Source organism: Acinonyx jubatus, chromosome A2 (assembly GCF_027475565.1).
Source record: "Acinonyx jubatus isolate Ajub_Pintada_27869175 chromosome A2, VMU_Ajub_asm_v1.0, whole genome shotgun sequence".
In the NCBI taxonomy this organism is placed as follows: Eukaryota; Metazoa; Chordata; class Mammalia; order Carnivora; family Felidae; genus Acinonyx; species Acinonyx jubatus.
In genome coordinates, this window is record NC_069383.1 from 9,179,057 (window position 1) to 9,201,943 (window position 22,887).

Here is a 22,887-nt window from a genome sequence, read left to right on the forward strand (position 1 = left end):
TATATTTCCGGTTTCACTGAGGGGCGGGCACAACCCTCCGATTCATCAAAGATAGAAACTTTAGGGGGGTCCTTTATTCTCGCCTCTTTCTATCTTTTTGTTGCCTCACATCTTCAACTACCTTTTCCTTACTGCTTTTCCCTCTATAAATATTTTAAGAATTTACCACTTCCCTCTTTTTAGAATTGTAAGCGGAGCCTAGGCCTTAGGTTGTAAAAAGCCCATGGAGAAAAAAAAAATGGAGGGCAAGTGCCATTGGGTGAGTCAGTGAACGAGTGGGGAATTTTTTATGAGATCATCAGGAAAGGCTCCCACAAGGTGGTGTCATTTGAGTGCGAGCTTGAAGGAAAGAATGTGCTAGTACTGCAGGGAGAATTTTATGCCAAGGGTGTGGGAAGTGTAAGAAATAGCAAGGAGGCCTGTGTAGCTGGAGAGGAGGAAAGGACTCAGTATATGAGGTCAGAGAGATACTGGGTGCAGGCGGGTAAATGAGGCAAGACTAAGGACTACGGTGGCTTTTCATCTACGTGAGACAGGAATCTACTGGGGAAGGTTTGAATAGAAAAATAAAATATTATTTCTTGATTTGCAAATGATCACTTGTGCTGTTGTGTTGACAACTGAGTGGGGCAGGAAGAGAGGCAGTAACAGAATCAGGAAACAGAGGCAGCTGGGTGGCTCAGTTGGTTGAGCAGCCGACTACTGCTCAGGTCATGATCTCACAGTTTGTGAGTTTGAGTCCCACCTTGGGCCCTCTGTTGTCAGCATAGAGACTGCACTGGATCCTCTGTCCTCTTTTCTCTCTGCCCCTCCCCAGCCCATGCACATGCGCTCGCTCTCTCTCTCTCTCAAAAATAAATAAACATTTAAAAAACAAGCAAACAACAGAATCAGGAAATAGAACTGAAGGTGGAGGAAAGGCAGGTGATAAGGTTGGGCTGGTTTGAAATCAGGGGTTTTGTCTTGCTCCTTAGTGTGACAGTCCCAGTGCTCGGAATCCATCAGGATCCATCTGAATCCATATTTCTCAGCACATGCTGACTCTCAGTTTAAACTCTCACAAAACCAAACGACCAGCTAATCCTCCTTTAACAAACACAGTCTTTGACTCTGATACCTTAAGAGTATGCTGCACTCTTTCGATGAGATTCCAGAAAATAAATTTTACAGAATAAAATTGTACCTCGTTCAAAACATATCCTTGAACCCTCCTCAGCAAATTAGCTCAATTGTTCCCTATGATACCATAATAACCTTCATATTTATATGATATCACAGCAACATGGTGGTGTAATTCTTGGACAATTATGCTCACGTTATTTTTTCTAATCCAGTTCTTTTTTTTAATTTCTTTTTTTTTTATTTTTTTTCAACGTTTTTTATTTATTTTTGGGACAGAGAGAGACAGAGCATGAACGGGGGAGGGGCAGAGAGAGAGGGAGACACAGAATCGGAAACAGGCTCCAGGCTCCGAGCCATCAGCCCAGAGCCTGACGTGGGGCTCGAACTCACGGACCGCGAGATCGTGACCTGGCTGAAGTTGGACGCTTAACCGACTGTGCCACCCAGGCGCCCCTCTTTTTTTTAATTTCTAACATTTATTCATTTTTGACAGTGAGAGAGACAGAGCATGAGTGGGGGAGGGGCAGAGGGAGTGGGAGACACAGAATCTGAAGCAGCCTCCAGGCTCTGAGCTATCAGCACAGAGCCTGATGTAGGGCACGAACTCACGGACTGCGAGATCATACCCTGAGCTGAAGTTGGACGCTCAACTGACTGAGCCACACAGGCACCCAATCTTTAGTTGTGACCTATTTAGTGGAAGCTCATTATTTTATATAAAACTAAAACAAGTTGATATTTAGTAAATATTTGAGTGAGGGAAGATACAGGGAAGAAGAGAAGTGAGGGAGAAAGAAGAAAGGAAGGAGAAAAGGAAGGAAGGATTTTTGTCCACCCCACTGGTCACTCAAAGGATTAACATGGAGAAACTCTCCAGTAATCATCTCCATTAAGACAAGGGCCTACACTCTTCTAATTTATGTTCAGATGCCCCTGGAGCCTTCTCCAAATTTGGAGCTGGGACACTCACCAATGTGCTTTAGACACACAGTGCCCCTCCTCATAATTATGACCTGATCTCAGAGTCCTTAAAAAGTTATCTTGTCAACATTTCTGAGGTTTAGGTCCCACCTGCAAATGAATCTTCAGTGCTGATTCGTCTTCATTCAGCTCAATACATGTCTGTTGAATGACTGGGCCCTCACGTTCCCTGTAACCTCAACACCATTTCACATCTTACTTGGACACTCACTTAGTCTTATCTGTTAAGCCTTTCCAGGTCTGGACCTGTGTTACTGGCCATTAGAACCAGTTGTGGGGGCCATGGTTGAAAAGACCCATGTTGTTATTTTCATCCATTTTACCACTGTAATAGAATTGGTGCTAGTCAATTTACCCAGATTGGTTCTTTGAAAAGGCGTAGCCAAATGTACTAGGTTAGCCTTGTTTTGTCGGAGGCATTTTTGCCTACAATTTGAAATTTAGATGTACATGCAACAGACAGGGTGCATATATATATATACACAAGAATATATATTATATTCTTTTACATCCTTCTTTAGACACAAGATATCTTAGCTAAAGAAAGAAAGAAAGAAAGAAAGAAAGAAAGAAAGAAAGAAAGAAAGAAAGAAAAAGATTGCTAATGTTCTCTCCCAGCCTGAATAACTCAGAGTTACATAAGTGTTTATGAATAATGAATATCTAATTGAGGTGCCTAAAGTATGAATAACTACTATTCCACACTGCAGTGAGATGTAGAATTCTCATTTGACAACAGGATTTTTATTCCCTCATTTCTGCCTTCTGCTGTTCCCACTGTTGAGTGCGAAACTAGCACAGATAACACTTGAGAGCATCTGAAGGGATGAATCGCACTTTTTGCCTGTACCAGCTAAGCCATGCCAACAAAGAACAAAAAAATGGCAGGGGGAGATCCCCATGAGTTGAGAACAAAGTGAACCTTAAATCTTGACTAATCCAATACACAGAAATAGAATCACAGGGTTTTAGATTTTAGTCTCGGCGAGAAATCTATTTGAATTTAAATTGTTGGTGTTCCAGAAGCTGATCAACACGTCGCAGGCTTTTGACAAGACATCCTCCCTTGGTGTCTCTTCTTGCTCAATCCTTGCCGTGTCATTGTTGAACTGCTAAGGAGGACTGATACTTTCCAAATGGAGGGCACATCAGTAGGAAGAAACGTTTCAAAGATCTTACAGAAAAATGAAGGTGGAATTGCACCGAAAGGCCAAGATTTATTCTGTCGGTTATACTCACTGACTGGTACGCCTTGTCTGCTTGGAGAACCCCTCTCCAGCATTGCAGAAAGCACAGAAGGGACCGGGTGGCATCTCTGGGCCTGGCTACCCATACTTCTCCTAATGCTGAACCATAGAACGTTGGATTATGGCCTAAGGGAACCAAAGCCTGCCTCCAGATCCCTGTAGAGAAATTCCTGACTGACCTAACCACGCAGGTAAAGCAGGACCTTTGCTAAAATTGCACTATTTCGACATATCCAAGAAGCATTACTACAACCGAGCCATCTGAGCGTTCCCCCCCACCAGACTGAAGGTCACTGAATGTCGAGGTTAAGCTGCTTGTAGGTTGCACAGCCTCTCTGATGCCCAGTGAACGCTAGTCCTTTGGCCAGGAACCAAGAAACACCGTTTGTTGTTCAAAACACAACCGTGTGGTTCAAATTTCTCTTTTAACTGTGAAAAATCAAATACAACAGTTTGAATTGAAAACAGAAGGCATTTCTTGCTCTTCTGGCATTTTCCTTAGAAAATTATTTTCCATCATAAATGATTAAGTCTCGAATAACATGTAGAGAAGATAGAAGTGATAACTTTGAAATAATCGGTCAAATAGTTTTTGTTTTACTTATTCTGCTGTGAGAAGATTGGCGGGCGGGGGGGGGGGACAAGGAAATTGAATCAATTCCCTCTGTAGTCTCTACAGATTGCCAGGAAGTATCGTCCTTCTAACTAAACAGTAACAGAATGAAAGGCACAATCTAACAATGCTGAATCCTTCACTGGAAGGAATGGAGGGAACGATTCAGTGATGGATAAGGATCATAAAGTGGGATATTGTTATTATTAATGCCAGATTATTCTCATCCAATTTCAAAGATCCAGTTTATGGCATATCTAGCAGATCTCAGATCTCTGGCATTTTCTATTTTGTGGTTGTGTTTTATTTCTGTTATTCATTTCCTTTCACTTGGTACTGACTTACTGCTTTTTCTTCATGTGTGTTGTGAATATTGAGAGTGTTAGTGACTTAAAAAAATATTGCTTCTGTCAGTTCCTAGCATATTGGTGCCGCACGTCAGTAGTTTTCTTTCATATCAATTCTTTCCTGCTGTTCTCACATATATAATATTTCAAGTGCAATTACATCTTTTTTGCCTACCACCTCGTATTATACAAATTCAGAAACAACACTGAAGGAGCCCAGGGTTTGGCTACCCTTTCAGTGTTAAAAAAATGTGTCCTTTAAAATATGTTAATGCAAATATTTAAAAGAACATCTTTATTTCTCTTTGATTATTTAAAGCAAAGATAACAAGCATGCAAAGACATCACAAAGTCGATATGTACTTCTCAGAAATAAAATAGAGAAATGTGTCTGTTTGTGTTCTAAGATACCAGTGGGAAAACTTCAGCTATGCCCTGTAACCAACTCAGATATTATTCCAACTCTTCCTAAAGAAAAACTCACAGAGGCAGGGAAGATGTGTGGAGAATAGAACAGTGAGTTACTGGAAGTCAGAAGAGATTGTTTCGAATCCTTCAGCCTGCTTTTTGTTAGCGGTGGTCCTGGGCAGAAGTCTAAACTTCCTTGCACCGAAGTTTTCTTATCCATAAAACTGAGTTTATTCTAATTTCTTTCCCAGGGTGTTCGTAGGGATCAGATGAGATTATGTGTACCTGCCCCTGCCGGCATATCTTTCGATGTCTGTGAGTATCCACTCTGTGCGAGGCACCAGGCTAGATGTTGGGATACACAGAGGCACGAGACACGGGGCTCACGTTCCACCCATACCCAGCCTCCAGCCGTCAGACAACTACGTCTACAACACAATACTGTATGCTATGTTCTGAGATAGAAAAAAAATACACCTTGAGAAATGGAGAGAGAGAGAGAGCCCGTCCAGCCATCAGTGATAACGTGTTGGAAAGGGGATACCTGAACTCACTCCTGAAGGACCAGCAACATAAACATGTTGAAGCCGTGTACGTAGAACAATTTCCATAATGAAAATCTGGAGGCCAATGGGAAGTGCTTAACATTCAACACCCTTTGAGCTTAGGTGGGAAAGACCGGGGCGTGGGCAGGCAAGGGTGACAGCCTCTGGTTTTCTGGGCCTCCCTGGGACTCCTTTGGTGTGAATCGGCAGCCCTTCCGTGATAAGGAAACGGTCATCACTTTTGCCGTGTCTAAATCCTCCTCTGGTTGGTACTATTTCAAAGCTCAGGTTAATCATCTTCCTTCAGGGAATTCTACTCGGCCCTTCGGGAGTGCCCGGTCTCATCAACATGTAAGAAGAGGAAGCTCTCGAAATCACTCCTGGATGTCGAACATCACAGAAGCATTCCAACCACAGAAGCACGTGGTGTCAGCGTGCACTCTCTTTAGAACACTCAGGGAGGAAGAGAAGGAAAGCAAACGAGAGTTTTCATCACCTTCACGGTGGAGACTGTAAGGCTTAGCTGGCCTTCTAGGTATTATGTGAAGGCAAAACAAACAAAAAACTCACTTTAATAATCCATTAAGATACATATGTGCCGTAGGACTAGGGAAATTCATAGGACATGCGTAATTATACATTATTTATACATAGGCTCAGACAGAGACCTTCTGACATGAAATCATTCACCCTGGTGCCAGAACAGTCTTCCGACTGCAGATGTCTGGTGACAGGGAGGCAACAGATACAACGCAGACAAGAATCCTCCAACTGAAATGAATAGCACTGCCCACCGATTTTAGAGTGGAAAACGGATCCAAAGGAACAACATTCTAGAAGCCACGAAGCAAGGAACCAAAGGAAAACAAAAAACATACGTGAATCCCTGGCCTCACCAAGAAAATAAAAATAGCTACGAAAAAGCAAAATAAAAGTGACCTTTGGGTGAAAACCCGAGGAGTCAAGCTTTCTACACTTTGAGTTTATGTTTTAATGTGAGGGAGGCGAGAACAATAAAAGCAGACTGTCTTAAATGTCACGGTTTACTGTCAGCAGTATTCATGTCAAACATATATCTTGGTTTTAAAGCAAGGAAGAGTAAACAATGTTGATTGCTCATTTGCAGGATATAGAAAAGGCAGTATGCTAACAAAGGCTGCACTGCTTTGAATTGTTATTAGTGGCAATATTTTTGGAATTAGTTTTGGAAGGCCTGAGTATAAAAGAGAGGATGTTCTAATTTTTTTTTTTATTCTTCTCAAAGAAAAATGTGTGAAAAAGTCATTAATTTGCTAAAGGTATTAAAGACAAGGGTCTAATTCATTCTAATAAGTATGGCCTGACCAGGTTGCTAAGAGAGCCATTACTAAATTAAATCCTCCCAGTAGCCTTGGAAATAATTTGGCCTGGTTTTTTGGGTTCTTTGTTTTGTTTTTCCCCCTCTTATTGACTGAAATAATGGGTAGGAGGCAACCAAGCAAAAAGCATAGAACTTTCTCTTTTCGCACAAGAGTACAGGAGTCTCCCCAGCCCATGGGGGGGCTTTTAGTCACCCACAGTCAACTGTGGTCCAGAAGCAGATGCCCTCTTTGTGACATATCATCAGAAGGCCATTACCAGCCTAACATGACGTTCCCATGCCTACGACACTGACCTCACTGCACCCCATCACACGGGCATGTTCTCATCTCCCATCATTACAAGAAGCTATTGGGGAGAGAATTCACATGAATTTTATTGTAGTATATTGTTACAATCATTCTATTTTATCATTAGTTATTGTTGTTAATCTCTTACTGTGCCTAGTTGATAAATTAAACTTTATCGCAGGTATGCACGTATGGAGAAAAAAATGCAGTCTGTATAGAGTTCAGTGCTATCTGCTGTTTTCCGGCATCCACTGGAGTTCTTGGAACATATTCCCCCCGGATAAAGGTGGGGGGGCTACTGTAGATACTGAAGGGTGATGGAGAGCCACTTATCTGTTATAGAGGAGATGTAATTATGGGATTCGAAGTGTATTTTTCACATGTGCGGTGTTTTGTGTCCTACTCTTGTTGAATGAATGGACCCTGGGTAGCACCCCTCACTGGGCAGTGCCCTTCATGTGGACTGTGGACCCGCGCTGCTCATTCCTGGCCTTTGCTCTCTCTCTCCGTTTACACCCTGCAACTGACACACAGGAGATAGTCCTCATGAGCCATATACAGGCAAGTACCAAATAGCAAGGGTTTCGATGTTGAGCGCAAAGTGAAATTACAAAGCATACGTTCCAAAAACATAAGTACCTGAATTGATGATTCACTATTTCCCACTCTTCTAGACAATCGGCTATTAATATTGTGATAAAGGAGAGTGTTAGAGAATGAATATCCCAAAGCCGTTTCAAAGATGATAGCCGTGGTTACTGTAATAGCACTATGTATCCCACCTCATGATTTTCTCAGGGGCCCATTTTTGAGATATTTGCTACAAACATTTGTTGCAAAATAGCAGCATTCTAAAAATAATTAAATAAAAAAAAATCTTCATTTCAAATGCTCCAAATCTAAAAGCTCCCTTTCTCCAATTAATTCTAGAAAACTCACCATCCATGATGTTATCATCAAAGAGCCCTTAAAAGTAGTGCTTTTAGGGGCGCCTGGGTGGCTCAGTCGGTTAAGCGTCTGACTCTTGGTTTGGGCTCAGGTCATGACCTCGCAGTTCGTGATTTTGAGCCCCGCATGGGGCTTTGCACTAACAATGTGGAGCCTGCTTGGGATTCTCTCTCTCCCCTCCCTCTCTCTCCCGCTACACCAGGCTCTCTCTCTCTCTCTCTCTCTCTCTCTCTCTCTCAAAATAAATAAATACACTTTTAAAAAAAAGTAGTATTTTGGGGCGCCTGGGTGGCTCAGTCGGTTAAGCGGCTGACTTCAGCTCAGGTCACGATCTCGCGGTCCGTGAGTTCGAGCCCCGTGTCGGGCTCTGTGCTGACAGCTCAGAGCCTGGAGCCTGTTTCAGATTCTGTGTCTCCCTCTCTCTGACCCTCCCCCGTTCATGCTCTGTCTCTCTCTGTCTCAAAATAAATAAAAACGTTAAAAAAATTTTTTTAGAAAAGTAGTATTTTTACAAAGACAGTAGTAAACCCATGGGACACATCTGTACTTCTAAGTATATTAAACAAACCCTGTTTAAAACCCATGATGTTTACAATGGGTTTTCCGATGGTTCAATTTTATAAAAGCATCTCCCACGGTGAAAGTGCACTCTCCAGGACCTAAAGATGCTGCATGATGAAGAGGGTGTCTGATCTTCCCAGAGAGGACCACAGAACATAGTGTTTGCCCAGTAGATTTTATTGAGGAGATGTGTGTCTGTGTGGGTGTTCGTAGCACATATTAATATCACACACCTTGGGAAACCATTCTATGGGAAGTGTACAAAACCTAGCATAGATTTCTACGGGGAACACAAAGAAGATATTATAATTCCAACGCTATAAAATTTGATGTCACAGCAGACACAAAGTAATATTATTTGCAAATTAAAAAGACATGTCTAAGCAAATTTATGAGTTAGTCCCTGGTGACTATGCTTTCGACATTCTATCATTTTTAACAAGTGTCAATGATACAAATGCATCATGTAATGCGCACTGAATTTTTTAAAGCTCCCACTAAAGCCAATATTTTGATTTACATTTGAGAATTCAAATAAAAAGAATAAATTAAAACTTACAATGTTAGTTAGATGTCAACTCTCACGCAATTGGAAAAGTGAATACAAAACCTACTGCTGACTTTAGACAAAATCATTTTAAATATATTTAATTTTTTTTAATGTTTATTGTTTTCAGAGACAGAGACAGAGCATGAGCAGGGGAGGGGCAGAGAGAGAGGGAGACACAGAATGTGAAGCAGGCTCCAGGCTCTGAGCCCTCAGCACGGAGGGCTCAAACCCACACACCATGAGATCACAACCTGAGCCGAAGTCGGATGCTTAACCGACTGAGCCACCCAGGCTCCCCTGAAATATATTTTTAAAAAATAGTCAAAATTTGGAGAGCTGAGGGGAAAAATATTTTTATTCTTCCTAATGTCCAGAACAATTAGTGTTGGCTTCACTGAGGATCATAAATTTACTACATAAGTATTATATTGGACTCTATCAGATCTAATTCAAATGACATGATGATAATCAGAACAAAGTAACACTCAGCAATCATTGGCATAACCCCTTTCATTTGAAATGAAAGGAGTTTAAGGAGAAAAGAGTCAGGGCACATTTAAGTTAACATAGGTAGCAGTCTGATTATGCAAAGCTTATTTAAATTATTTAAAATGTTATTTTATTAATTTATGAATTATTATGATTTTTGTCTTACATGATGATAGGGGAAATACACACACACACACACACACACACACACACACACGGGTAAATATACAACCTCTAGTGATCACTTTTTAGGGAGGTGTTGCTTTGGTAATGACAAGAGTAAATTACTCACTTGCTCTGAAATATTAATATCTGTTAAGTGTTGCTTTGGGGACTTGAGGGTAACTGGTGGGAAAGAGGCTAATATTTAATTGCAACACAGACTGTGTAGATTATTTCACTGAATCTTCACAATGGCTCTGCTAAATTGTACGGTCGATTCCATTTTAAAATATAAACAGGGGGCCCGTACCTGCGAGATTGCCCGGGCATAATTATTAAAAGAACTCTAGCACTGTCAAAGTTCCTGGTTTGGATGAGAGATTACATAGTAAACATAGAAATCAGGAAACTGAGATGCAGAGAGATTAATAACTGACTAATATCATGTTCATCCTTGGTTGATTCTGTATTGGAATCGAGTTATGCATGAATATAAGTCATTCTCTTCTCATTGCTCAGCACTGCATCAGAGCCGGCGAAGTCAGCAGGTGTTTTCAGGAGAGTAATTCAAAGATGAAGAAGTATGGCCAGCCCAAATAGGAATGTCAAATATTCTAAAATGCTACATTAGAAAACCACCCCTCTAGATTTCTCTGCTCCCAAGGATCTGCTCTTAAAGGCAAATTCTCTTAGAAGAAGTAATACTTCAACTGATGAATTCATACTAAAGTAATAACGAATGGTCATTGAGAGGGAAACAGAGCAGATGAAGAGAAACAGGAAGTGATAGGGGCCGGAGAAGGGAAAGAGGGAACATAGCGGAATGGAATCTGTCAACATGGATGGAAGTCCAACAATTGGGAACTCCAGTCTATTTCATAATGTAAGTCTTGATGTTATAGTCCAAGGGAAGAACTTCCTAATAAGGTTAAGAATGGGGGCGCCTGCGGGCTCAGTCGGTTGAGCATCCTACTCTTGGTTTCAGCTCAGGTCTTGATTCCAGGGTCGTAGGATTGAGCCTCCACGCTTATTAGCACAGAGCCTACTAATGATTCTTTCTCTCATGCCCCTGCCCCTTTCTCCCACTCGCACACACACTCCCTCTCTCCAAAAAACAAAAAGAAAAGAAAAAAAAAAATACTACAGGATCTGGCAAACACTGGCTGCCAGTAGGGGGCAATATGGAGCAGGAATGGGTCAGGGACTGGAGAGAGCCGAAGGGCCCCCAGTGGGAAGAGTTACCGGCAGGAAGAGGGGCAATGTCTTCATGGAAGCATTGCGACTGCTTTCCCAACTCGTAGGATATAGGCTACAGTTTAATCAGGTCACGGTGTAACTGGTTGTGACAGATGCTTTTACTATTTAAAGCAGAATAGGGAAGAAAAGAAAGCAGAGGGAGGGGCAGCATTTTACAAATGTGACTAAGCAACAGGAGAATTGAGGGTGCAAGAGAGGGGAGCAAATCTGTTCTCCAGGAGAGGCCGGAAAGGCCTCTGAAGAGCAGAGTGAGGGAGGGTTATTTGCTGAGCCACTCAGGAGCCCGAAAGAAGCATTCCAACATGTGTAAGCTCAGAAGCGTAGGTGGAAAAGAGTTCAGAATGATGCTAATCGCTAAAGCTCCCTCTTGGCCAACAGGAGGCAGGAAAGGATAAAGGCAATGATTTGACCAAGCCAAGCTATCAAGGCACCGAGGCAATTATTTACTTCACTGGTGTCTTTCAAGGGAAGGTAAAAGCTGTAGTTCTTTTTAAGGTACACGCGTGGACATTCAGAGCTCTGCTCCGGCAGTCTTTCCAGATGTCTGTTATACACATATTCCTCCCAGAAGTGATTATCAATTATGTGGCTTACAAATGCAATCTGTTCTCCCTGCTGGAAGAAACAGAGGCAACATATCCTCAAAACACCACCACCAACCCCACACCTCTCTGCCCTTTGGGTTAATGGAGAAGATGACAGTTTCCTAAAATGGCAGGAACGACCCAGGAAGCAAGTGTGAAAAAGGTCTCAGAAGAGCAACAAGTGTGGAAGGACCTTTAAGGAAAAGTAAACGGGAGGAGGTGAAAAGAAAGAAAAGAATTCAAGGTCCACATCACTCAAGAAACTCCGAGGCTCCGTGACGGGGTTGCTCTGGTTGCAGAAGCACAGATCAAACGTGGCTTAAAACCTCCCACTCTTTTTTGGTTCTGTCTTGGGGCCAACTCCAATGCAGTGCCAATATGGCTTCATCGGGCGAAATGAGCATGGCGATCTTTCATCTGTGGCCAGTGGAGGAAGAAGAGGGCCATGTGGCAGAATGGCTGTCCCCTGGGGACAGGAGAAAGAGGACGATCTCTACAATAGGCGGGTGGACTGAAAAGTCCTAAGTCCGGCAGAAGAGATGATGGGCGTCTCTAACCTAACATTCTATCTAACAAGCTTGTTGTGAAGGTCAAGGGACATTTAGAACATTTTATAATCTGTAAAATACTAAATGTGTATTATAAATGTGAGGTAGTGTTTACTTTATATGAAACTGTCCAGATTTAATATCTCTGTTAACCTTTGGAAAGGTGAACCCACCTAACTGCTATTGACTTGGAATGACACAGATGGGGACACCGCCAGTGAATTAGGAATAGGGAGATACGTCCAGAACACAGATCACAGCAGGTCAGTGTTTTCCTAAAACGAACGAAACCAAAAATCTTAAAGCAGTAATGGGCTCCAAAAGACACGATAGAATTATGTGTGGATTTTCCACGTAAGCATTCGTTTCCCCTCAGTTTTGTCATAAACTGACCCCTGACATCAAAGTGGCAGCAAATGGATGTATTGTGAGGACGCAAAACCTAAACTCCGTTTTATAAATGTGTGCCAATCTGTTATCTGAACGCATATTCGCATTATAATCCGATTTTCTATGGATGCCAAAACTCAATCTCTCCAAAATATGTTTGAGGAATACATTTAAATAAATGATAAAACATGAAGCAATATGTTCAATTTTCTTTTTCTTTCTTTCTTTTTTTTTTTTTTAGAGAGAGAGGGAGGGGCAGAGGGACAGACAGAATCCCAGGCAGGCTCCACACTCATCACAGAGCCTGAAGCAGGGCTCTACCCCAAGACCCTGAGGTCAGGTCAAGTCCCGAGCCAAAATCGAAAGTCAGACGTTCAACCAACAGAGCCATCCGGGCGCCCCTGAGGCAATGTTAATCAACATAATGCTGAATTTGTTCTTTTCTGTATTTGTATAATTGGTGAGTTATACTATTTTATCCTCTGTCAGTATATGATCTTCTTGCTTTCATGGGCTTATATGGTGTATGTGTCAGATGATTCTTGCCAATAGTGAAATAAAAAATATATCTTCAGCAAATATATAAATATATATATATATATTTATAGATATATAAATACATATTTATATATGAATGTAAGCAAAAAAGACATACATAAATATAAATGTATATAATATAAATGAATAAATAAAAATATATAAACTCTCTGCTTCCTTTACCCATCTTTAAGACATGTAACATTTTGCTGCACTAACAAAAAATCTATTTTTAAAATCAACACGAACTATTAGCCATTTATACCTTAGTATGAATTTCAGTCAACATGGCTCTTCTCTCAAGGGCATTCACACATGAACTTTATAAGGGAATACAAAGTCTGTTTATTGTGAAAATAACCACATGTAGATTTCTTTTTTTTTCCTTTTTGCTTTTCTTTTTTTTTTTTTTTTTTTTCTTGTAGAGGAAATAATCCCCCTCTCTGATGCTTGCTACCTTGCTTCATACATTGGTCATCAATTAGGGTTAAGGCACATGGGTGTCTTATGTGTACATTCAGAGGCAGAGCAGCCAATGAGGGGTGGAGATATAATCAGTTGTGTGATGGTCCTAAACAGGGAGATAGTATGGGATGGAGCAGGGGAGGAAATTCTATGCAACCATACGCAGTATGCCGTCGATAAACAAAAGAGGTCTTTGGGACCCAAAAGGTAAGTAACTAAAACCGCAGAATAACAAATATTGATACAATGGGCCAGATGCAAGTGTAAATCTATAACTAAAGCACCGACGAATATTGATACAATGGGCCAGATGCAAGTGTAAATCTATAACTAAAGCACCGACGATGCTTTCTCCCAGCCAACGACTACATCACGACTTCATCTCAATGCACAACAATGTAGCAACAGTCAGAGAGAAGTTGCTAGTCAAACAACTTAGGAAGGCATAAATTTTCTTTATAGTCCTTTGCTTTTCAAATAACTTTCTTTTTGGAAATACATTGTATCTATAAATCTATCTACATAAATACATAGGTAGAGACACTGACATTCTATGAACTAGACAAACCTATTATAGAGAAAGCAAAAGCATTCTTCGAATCCCACCCTCCAGGTTAAAAAATCAGGTCAGGGGCGCCTGGGTGGCTCAGTCAGTTAAGCGGCCGACTTCGGCTCAGGTCATGATTTCGCGGTCTGTGAGTTCGAGCCCCGCGTCGGGCTCTGTGCTGACAGCTCAGAGCCTGGAGCCTGTTTCAGATTCTGTGTCTCCCTCTCTCTGACCCTCCCCCGTTCATGCTCTGTCTCTCTCGGTCTCAAAAATAAATAAACGTTAAAAAAATTTTTTTTAAAAAATCAGGTCAACATTTTAGAGGTTTAATCTCAGATACCTCACTCTCATATATGAGTGTCTAAATAGATAAGTAGCTCTAAGTAATTCAAAGTAGCATCCTGTACTATTTTAAGACAAATAAAAAAGGCTTCAATATAGCTACTTGAATGAGGACAAAAACACTGAAAGACTATTGATGTTTCTTGGTAGGAGACAGAGTCCTAAAAAAATCCAAGACGGAAAAAATTGGCCGTTTTTAAAAATTTGCATTTAAAGCTACAGTATCTGGTGGCTTCCAGTTCTGAAAGGTTAGGGAGGAAAGGCAAACGTCTGTTTAGTTCCCAGAATTTGGTATTTTACATTCTTGTAAAATTTATACAAATTTATATTAATTCTATAAAATTTATACTTTGTTCCACAACCTTAGTTCCTAAACTGTTTAGTTATGGTCTATCTTTAAGTGGATTCACTGCTCAGCACTAGGCATTTGGCCATGGTTTTTTTTTATTATTTTTATTTCATGCATCTTATTGTTGGTTATATCATATTATTTGCATTTCCAGAGAGGTTATATGCTTGAGATGACCTGACTTGTCCAGATTCTCTGGGTATAAAATTCATCAGTCCTATTCTCCCACAACCCTTTCTGAGGAAATATTTTGTGACTTTCTCTCATTCAAGTTGATCTCCCAATGTCAGGATATTTCCTTTAGGGAGTATTGCATCCTCTTGACATCCAGGAATGTATGTGATATTTCTTTTCTCTTGTAGATTTTGCCCCAAATTTACTAGCCTGCATCACAATTATTATTTGGGTATGGCCAGTTTCTTGATTCATGATTTTATACATACATATATATATATATATATATACATATATATATATATAGTTCTATATATATTGTTTTATACATATATATATTGTTTTTCTTGTTTATCTTTTAGTGACTTATGGAAAAGGAATGAATTAAGTCTCATTGCTTGACATCTGTAAGCAAAATTTTTGATGAATTATAGTACTTACCAACTCTCATGACCATCACCTGACAAAAATCATATTATAAAAGGAGCAGTTACATAAATGCAGAGAATAGACTGGTGGTTCCCAGGGGCGGGGGGCAGGGGCGGCAAATGAAAAGGGTGAAGAAGGTCAAAAGGTATCAATTTCTAGTCATAAAATAAGTAAGTCAAGTTAACTATAGTTAGAAATACTGTGCAACATATTTCTAACTTGCTAAGAGTAGATCTTAAGAGTCCTCATCATGGGGAAGAAAAGTAACTATATATACATGGCGAGAGATGTTAACTAGACTTGTTGCACTGATCAATTTACAATATATACGTGTATAAAATCATTATACTGTACACGCGAAACTAATATGTTTGATGTTAATTACACCACAATTAAAAAAAAAAACAACAACAATCTGGTCACTGCAAACAAAAGCATTTAATTAATACTATTTTCCAAAACAGTATATATTTTAAAATTTGTATTCCTCCACTTTTGCTGGCGTATCTCTGACTTTTACCAAGTGTTTTTACTAATCCAGGACTCTTCATACACCTGCGAAGTTCTGTATATATTATTCTACTTTTTTTCTTACCTATTTTATTCTCCCTTTGGTCTTTCTGAATCTCTCTGATATCCCTTTCTCTCTTTTCTGATGTCCCTCTTTTTCTTCCTTCCCCTTCTTTTTTACTTCTCCTTTTGGGTTTTCCCCTATTCTCTTTTTTTTCGCCTTTGCTTCTTTATGTTATTTTTTCCTCCCTATTTCCTTCCCTCCCTCCCTTACCTTCTTCTTTCCATTTTTACTCACTTTTTTTTTTATTGAATTGAGTATGAAATGAGTTTAGTATTTCCTGTTTTAGTGAATAAAAATTATGGCCCTTGTGGGATGATTCACATTTATCCAAGAAAAGTTTTTCTTTCCTTTTTAAGTTGTCATTGATTGTTATTCATATCAGTCTTCCTTTGGAGCAAGAGATTTTTAAGTTGCTGTTCTCAATCATCTTTTATTCTCTCTGGATTGCTGCCTACTTTGAAATTACCATTTACTAATTAATAGTATTACTTTAAAATCCCAAACTCAAATTTTAGTTGCAATTGTGTAACTATTTTTCATGTGGCTTTAATAACAAAATTAAATTCTGGGCACTGGGGGCAGAAAGTACCAAGGGTAATTTTTTATCCTATCTTTTCAACAGATACTCTTTATATATTACTAAAAATAGAAATAAAAATAGTGAATATAGTATTCTTTGATTCATCGTATACACATTTGAAATCAATTCATTTTATTTTATTATTTATTAATGTTTATTAAAAAATATTTTTAATGTTTATTTATTTTTGAAGGAGAGAGAGACAGAGCATGGGCAGGGGAGGGGCGGAGAGAGAGGAAGACACAGAATCTGAAATGGGCTCCAGGCTCCGAGCTATCAGCACACAGTCCGACTGCAGGGCTCCAACTCATGAGTCACGAGATCATGACCCGGGCCGAATTCGGACACACTTAACTGACGGAGCCCTCGGGTACCCAGAAGTCAATTACCTTTAACTTTGGTCTAAATGATTTTCCAATGAACAAGAACTTCCTTAACTCATAATTTGTACATCATCTGGAATCCAGTACCCCGTACAACTCTAAAAATTCTTCCTCCTTTATTTACCATCTCTTGCTTCTGGCCCGAATTTTCCTCTATCACTCCCTGGCAGTGACTACAAAAGAGGCTTATAGTAGCTATGAGTTAACAGAAGTGGACAGAACGAAAGAGGTATCTGCTAATAGCCATTGCGCAATAAAATAGACGTCGGAAATGCAGTTTTAAATATGACGCGTTCTTTCTCCGCGCACGTATTGACGAAGGAGATGAAATGTGCCTTACCTCCTCGCTTGTTGATCTTGGCGTAGCCGGGAGAATAGCTCCCAGATGTGGAGGACGAGCTGCTGAAAGCCCCATGGGGGAGTCCGGACACGAGTGGCTCGTCACATTTTTCTGAAAAGAAGAGAAAAGAAGAGAGAGATTACATATCTTTCGACGACGACGCGTGTGTTTAGTAAAAACAGTGGTCAAATACAATACAAACATAAAAATCTGTGCAACCACATTTAGCAAGTGGTCAGAAGGGAGACAGTTAGACTGTGGTCATTTGAACACCCGAGTTTTAAGAGTTGGACCTACGACAAAATGCTTTATGCGGAAGGGCCCCAGGGCAGACCTGCCGTCTAGGAATCACGAGGAAAGGTGGTGATGCTGATTTAACAAGCTTTGGGAAGGCTGACAGCCTCTGGAAATCTTTAGGGATTTATCCGTTATAAGGATAGAGGATAGAAACATTGATTGCAAACACAGAGATTGAACGAGGGAAGGCCAGGAGACATCCTACCACAGCTGAAAGGCTGAGAAACAGGTGTCACCCTGAAAAGTACTGCCATCTGCAAAACTAACCAGTTCCCATCATTCTAGACCAGTCAACTGCTTTGGAACCAAGCGACCCCTCATTTCCTTCCTTCACGTGGCTTCAGTGGCCCTTAAGCTTTTGTTTTTCCTCCTTCCCCACTACTGCTTGCTTTCTGATTCCTTTCATGGATTGCTCTCATTTTCCTCATGCCTCCACGTTAAAGTGCCCAGGACTCAGCTCTTGGATCTCCTCTCATTCTGCACCTGCTCTCCGGGAGACTGCATCAGGGGCCGCGCGTTCTCATTCTGGAATACCCCAAATCCTACCCCCTCATATCACCTGGTCCAAGCAGCCACCAGTGGTCACTGTTGTGAAGGACCGGACAGTCTTCCTGCCTCCTCCCTTGCTTTTCTATCGTCCTGCACCCAGCTGCCTGAGGGACATTTGCACACCTAAGTGGCCAAGTGGCTGCTAGGCTCACGACATCCCCTGGCTTCTGCTCTCAATCTCTCAGAATAAAGTCTGAAGCCCCCAGTGGCCCACAGCAGCCGCAAGACTGGTCACATCTCTCTCTGGCATTCTTGTCCATTGCTGTCTACCACCAGAGCCCCCTGCCTCTTATTGCAACATCAGGCCAGCTCCTGCTGTGGCCTTTGCAATTATTCTTCCAGCTACCATGAGGCTCTTCCCTCTGGTCTCTCTGCTCACAACGTCACCTTTCACCGCTGCGGACAGACTTCCGTAGTCTACCCAGCTAACGAGCATGATGCGACCATCACTCCCCTTACCTACTCCTTGCTTTCTGCTCCTTCATAGCTCTCAGAGCCACCACACATGTATGTTTTTCCTCATTTAGTTGTTTGGTTTCCTTTCTCTCCCACTAGACTGGAAGCTGTGTGCGAATCAAGTTTTTGATAGTTTGCCTAATGCTTACTCTCCAGTAACGTGAACCACACCTGGCACCTGGTACACACTCTAAAAACATTTGTAGGATGAATGAGTGAGTGAACGAATGACAAGAAGAGCCACCTAAACCTGAGAACCGCAGTGTCCCAAAACACACTGCTGACTTACAAGATGGCGCAACACCTCATCGTCAAGAGAGGTGGGTCTTAAATAGCCAACACATGTTTTTTACACATGCTCAGTTGTCTGTTTAATAAGACAGAGAGTTACACTACCTATTCTAGAATGCTTGCTACCTCAGATCTTTATAAACAGAAGAAAACTTCAGCAACAGAAGGAATGAACTCGTTTTCTTGAAAAGTCACTCAAGTGGAGGGAAGTCCCAGTGATGCTGGAGAAATGAGTGATGACTCATTATCTCACCACTCAAGTGTGTACAAATCCGAAGTTAAAAATGAACATCTCCACCCTCGTAAAATATAGTTAGATTTCTTATTTTCCTTTGTTATACTGCAAGTGCCTCTGGGAAATATGGCATATGCATATGAATATATTCCCCCAGGAAGCTAAATGTAAAACAATGAAAAAATGAACATCAAATTTGTTTATTTTTATTTTTTATTATTTTATTTTATTTTATTTTAATTATTTTATTTTATTTGAGAGAGACAGCGTGTGTGTATGCACATGCATGAGCGGGGGAGGGGCAGAGGGCGAGACAGTGTTAAACAGGCTCCACACTCAGCCACACAGGGGCTGGATCCCATGACTGACCCTGGGATTATGACCTGAACCAAAATCAAGAGTCAGGACACTCAACTGATTGAGCCACCCAGGCGCCCCATAAAATTTATTTAAGGTTTCAGTTCACAAAGTGAAAATCTACAGTGAAGGATTTTGTATTAAATAAAAAAAAATTTTTGCTATTCAGTTTAGTTGCCAGGGAGCACAAATACAAAACCTTGATTTTGAATCTGCTGACTCTTGTGAGTCTAACTTTTTATGATCTTGGGACACAAGTTTTGCATTTATCTGGAGTCATCATTACTCCGAAATTTTCCCTTCTATTAGGAATGTGCTAACGTTTATTCATGTCTGTCTCATTCATTCAAACGTGCACCCAGCGCCTATGCTGGGCCAGGGGCAGCAAATGCAGCCGCAGATAATATTGACAACATGCCTGTCACGGAATTTATGTTTTAGTGGAAACCAAAAACTAACTAAAACAAAAACGAAAAAATAGGTAAAAGCATAAAAGGTTATAGTATGAGATGGTGACGAATACTCTGGACACATTAAATATGGAAGAAGGGGCAGGTAGTTGGGGGGTAGGGTAGAGGTTGAGAGCGGCTGTTTTTCGCTGCTTTGTCAAGGAAAGTCTCTTTGATTAGGTGACATCTGAGTAGTCATCTGAAGGAAATGAGGTGAACTCTTAGAAATCAATAAAACCATGCGGGGAGAAACGTCTTCCAGTCTAAACCTGCTCGATAGGGCAAGCTTATACAACGAGCGATGCATTTTCCAAAAGGGAACATTCAATGCATAGAGTTGCGTTGAAAGTAATCAAAATGAAGTTAATGAATAATTGATTAAATGATCCATTAGCTAGTTGCAATTTAGAATTTAAATACAGCATTTATAAAACCTGAACATAGTGTATCCTTATTACATTTAAATATTTTTCACTTCCACCACAAATCGATCATCTTTGTATCAAATTTTAAATTTTTCACTAATTAAAAAAAAATCGTGGGGCGCCTCGGAGCCTGGAGCCTGCCTCGGATTCTGTGTTTTCCTCCCCCTCTCTCTGCCCCTCCCCTGCTCATACTCTTTCAAAAATAAATAAACATTAAAATTTTTTTTTTAAAAAAAGAATGCTACATGTTCTGTATGTTCTCCTGGAAGGCTTTACTAACAAATACTAAGATCTCGATAAATGCCTTGTACCGTTCTGGCCACTTTAGGCAATAAAAAAATATAGCCCATTTCCCCATGAGTCCAATAATACATGGACCCACATAAAGTAACTAAGCAGGAAACAAGAGCATAATATCACTTTGGAATTCAGTGCTGAACAAAATATAATCAAGTACTGAAAGAAACAAATTTAAAACGCAGGGCTGTTGTTTAGCGAATTGCTTGCTATTCTTGCTCCATCATAAATACGTGACCTTGACTATGTCACTGACCTTCGTTTCTACAGATGACTCACTCAACATATGAGCACATTAGTTAAGTTTCTCTCAAACTCTAAAACTTTCAAGCACTTTCAAGTACAGGAGTCCACAAACTATGTCCTACAGGCCAAATGTGGCCCCTGGCTCGCTTTTGTAAATAAAGTTTTATTGGAACACACCCAGGCCCTCTTCTTTATGTATTATCTACGGGTGTTTTCAAATGCACAGCAGAATGTCACAAACAGAGACCACATGACCTCGCAAGCTAAAATATTTGCTATCTGATCTTTGACAGAAAAAAAGTTTCCCAACCTCTGGTCTAGCGTTAATAAATAGTCCAGGTATCCACAAAGAAGAATGATTAATCATCATTTGTGGTATCAGGTAACATAAATAATGACTATAACCTTAAGAATGAGGGAATGTAGATAGATAGAAAGAGGTTTAAGAAGATTCTAGAAAGAGGGAACAGCTCAAGCAAAATCATGGAGGCCACAACGGGCATCGAATTTCCCAGGATGGTTGCAGCAGCCCTGCTGTGCATGTACATAGCGTATACGGATTATTATGATGAACTCTCCATTTTTATTTCCAACTGTAATAATCGTTATTACATATTACTTATTCCAAAGAGCTTGCTTGTTGTGTTAGAACATGTGTCTTAATATTCTGCAGACACTAAATATTAGTAAATCAGGCAAATCCCTGGAGAAAGTTAGAATTTTTATAGGGGAGGAGGAGGTGTGGGGGGCGGTGGTTGCTAACATTTGAAATAATTTAGTATTATATCTTCCCATATTGGGATGTCTTCCAAAACTACGGCCACACAGCTACGGCAAATATTTGGTCTCCAGTGTATTCCTCTTCCAGGGAATCTTGGATGAAAACTAAAGAAGCAGATGGGCCTTCGGTTTTATTTTCACACAATTTCAGTCAATCAGGAAGTCAGACTAACTGGAGGAATACTGTACTAATTCAAGCTGGAACAGAGGAGATAACAGGCAAATAAAGATCAAATGGCTGTTGCCCTTCACCTCGGAAAGAGTGGCTGAGAGGGACAGATCTGTATTGGCAAAGGGATATGGGCAGGAGTCTGCAAGGTCAAAGAACTTTAGAATGCATCTAACTGACATTAAAGATGGCATTCAAATGCATCTCTGATCGAAAGGAATATCAGAGAAAAAATAAATAGAAACAAAGATGAAAGTAATGTCGGGGAATTTTCACAACACAGTGTCTTTTAAAATTATAGCAATGAGGGGCGCCTGGGTGGCTCAGTCGTGACAGCATCCGACTTCGGCTCAGGTCATGATCTCACGGTCCGTGGGTTCGAGCCCAGCGTCGGGCTCTGTGCTGACAGTGGGGAGCCTGGAGCTGGCTTCGGATTCTGTGTCTCCCTCTCTCTCTGCCCCTCCCCTGCTCATGCTCTGTCTCCCTCTCTGTCTTGCAAAAACAAATTAAAATGTTAAAAAATTTTAAAAATAAAATAAAATCATAGCACTTAACATATACGTCTTCTATCACACATTTGGAAACATGAGCCTGCTGCACAGAACACAAGAACAACAAAGGACTCCAGAACCAGGGTTCTCAGGACGGAAACTCTACCAACATCCCCATTCATACTTCACTGAAAACAAAAACAGGAACAAACAAACAAACAAAAAAACGACTGTGAAAGGCTCATTGTCAGAGGAATACATCCCTGGGTGGACTCTTGAAGTCTGGTGCCTTCAACTTCTAACTTTAGAAGCTGGAGCTACATTACCTCCGCCTGCAGATGTATGCCCTGCCTCAGGTTTTATGACCCCTCCTCTCCATGGTCAGGACAAATTTAAGAGGCCAGCCGTCCGTCTGGCCTCCTCTCTCTCCAATCAATGCGCTTCTGCCTTGCTCCTTCTGGCCAAAACTACCTCGAGTCACAAGCTGAATCACTGGGATCTGTACTCTCTCCGGCAGCCCCGGGAGTATCTCGGGTCTTTCCAGAGATGTTCTGTCTCCCCGTCACATTCACGCCAGGGGCCTGCGTCCCGTCGCAGGGCTCCAAGTGGGCCTCCGGCTCCTCAATTCCCTTGTGCCCTGTCTGCCCACCCACAGGCCTGACTGCTGCCAATGATCTTATTCCCCGGCCTGAGTACGCAACTACCCGTGAAGCCACTCCGTGGG

At 41.0% G+C, this 22,887-nt stretch overlaps 1 protein-coding gene across 1 annotated transcript in view; it reads right to left on the bottom strand.

Moving 5' to 3' along the window:
• The window catches only part of CNTNAP2 (contactin associated protein 2), a 1,948,817-nt gene that overhangs the window by 1,351,880 nt on the left and 574,050 nt on the right, over window positions 1-22,887 (bottom strand). The window contains exon 2 of the mRNA XM_027075690.2: window positions 17,122-17,232. Within this exon, the coding sequence (XP_026931491.1) occupies window positions 17,122-17,232 (111 nt within the window). The remainder of the gene's footprint in view (window positions 1-17,121; window positions 17,233-22,887) is intronic.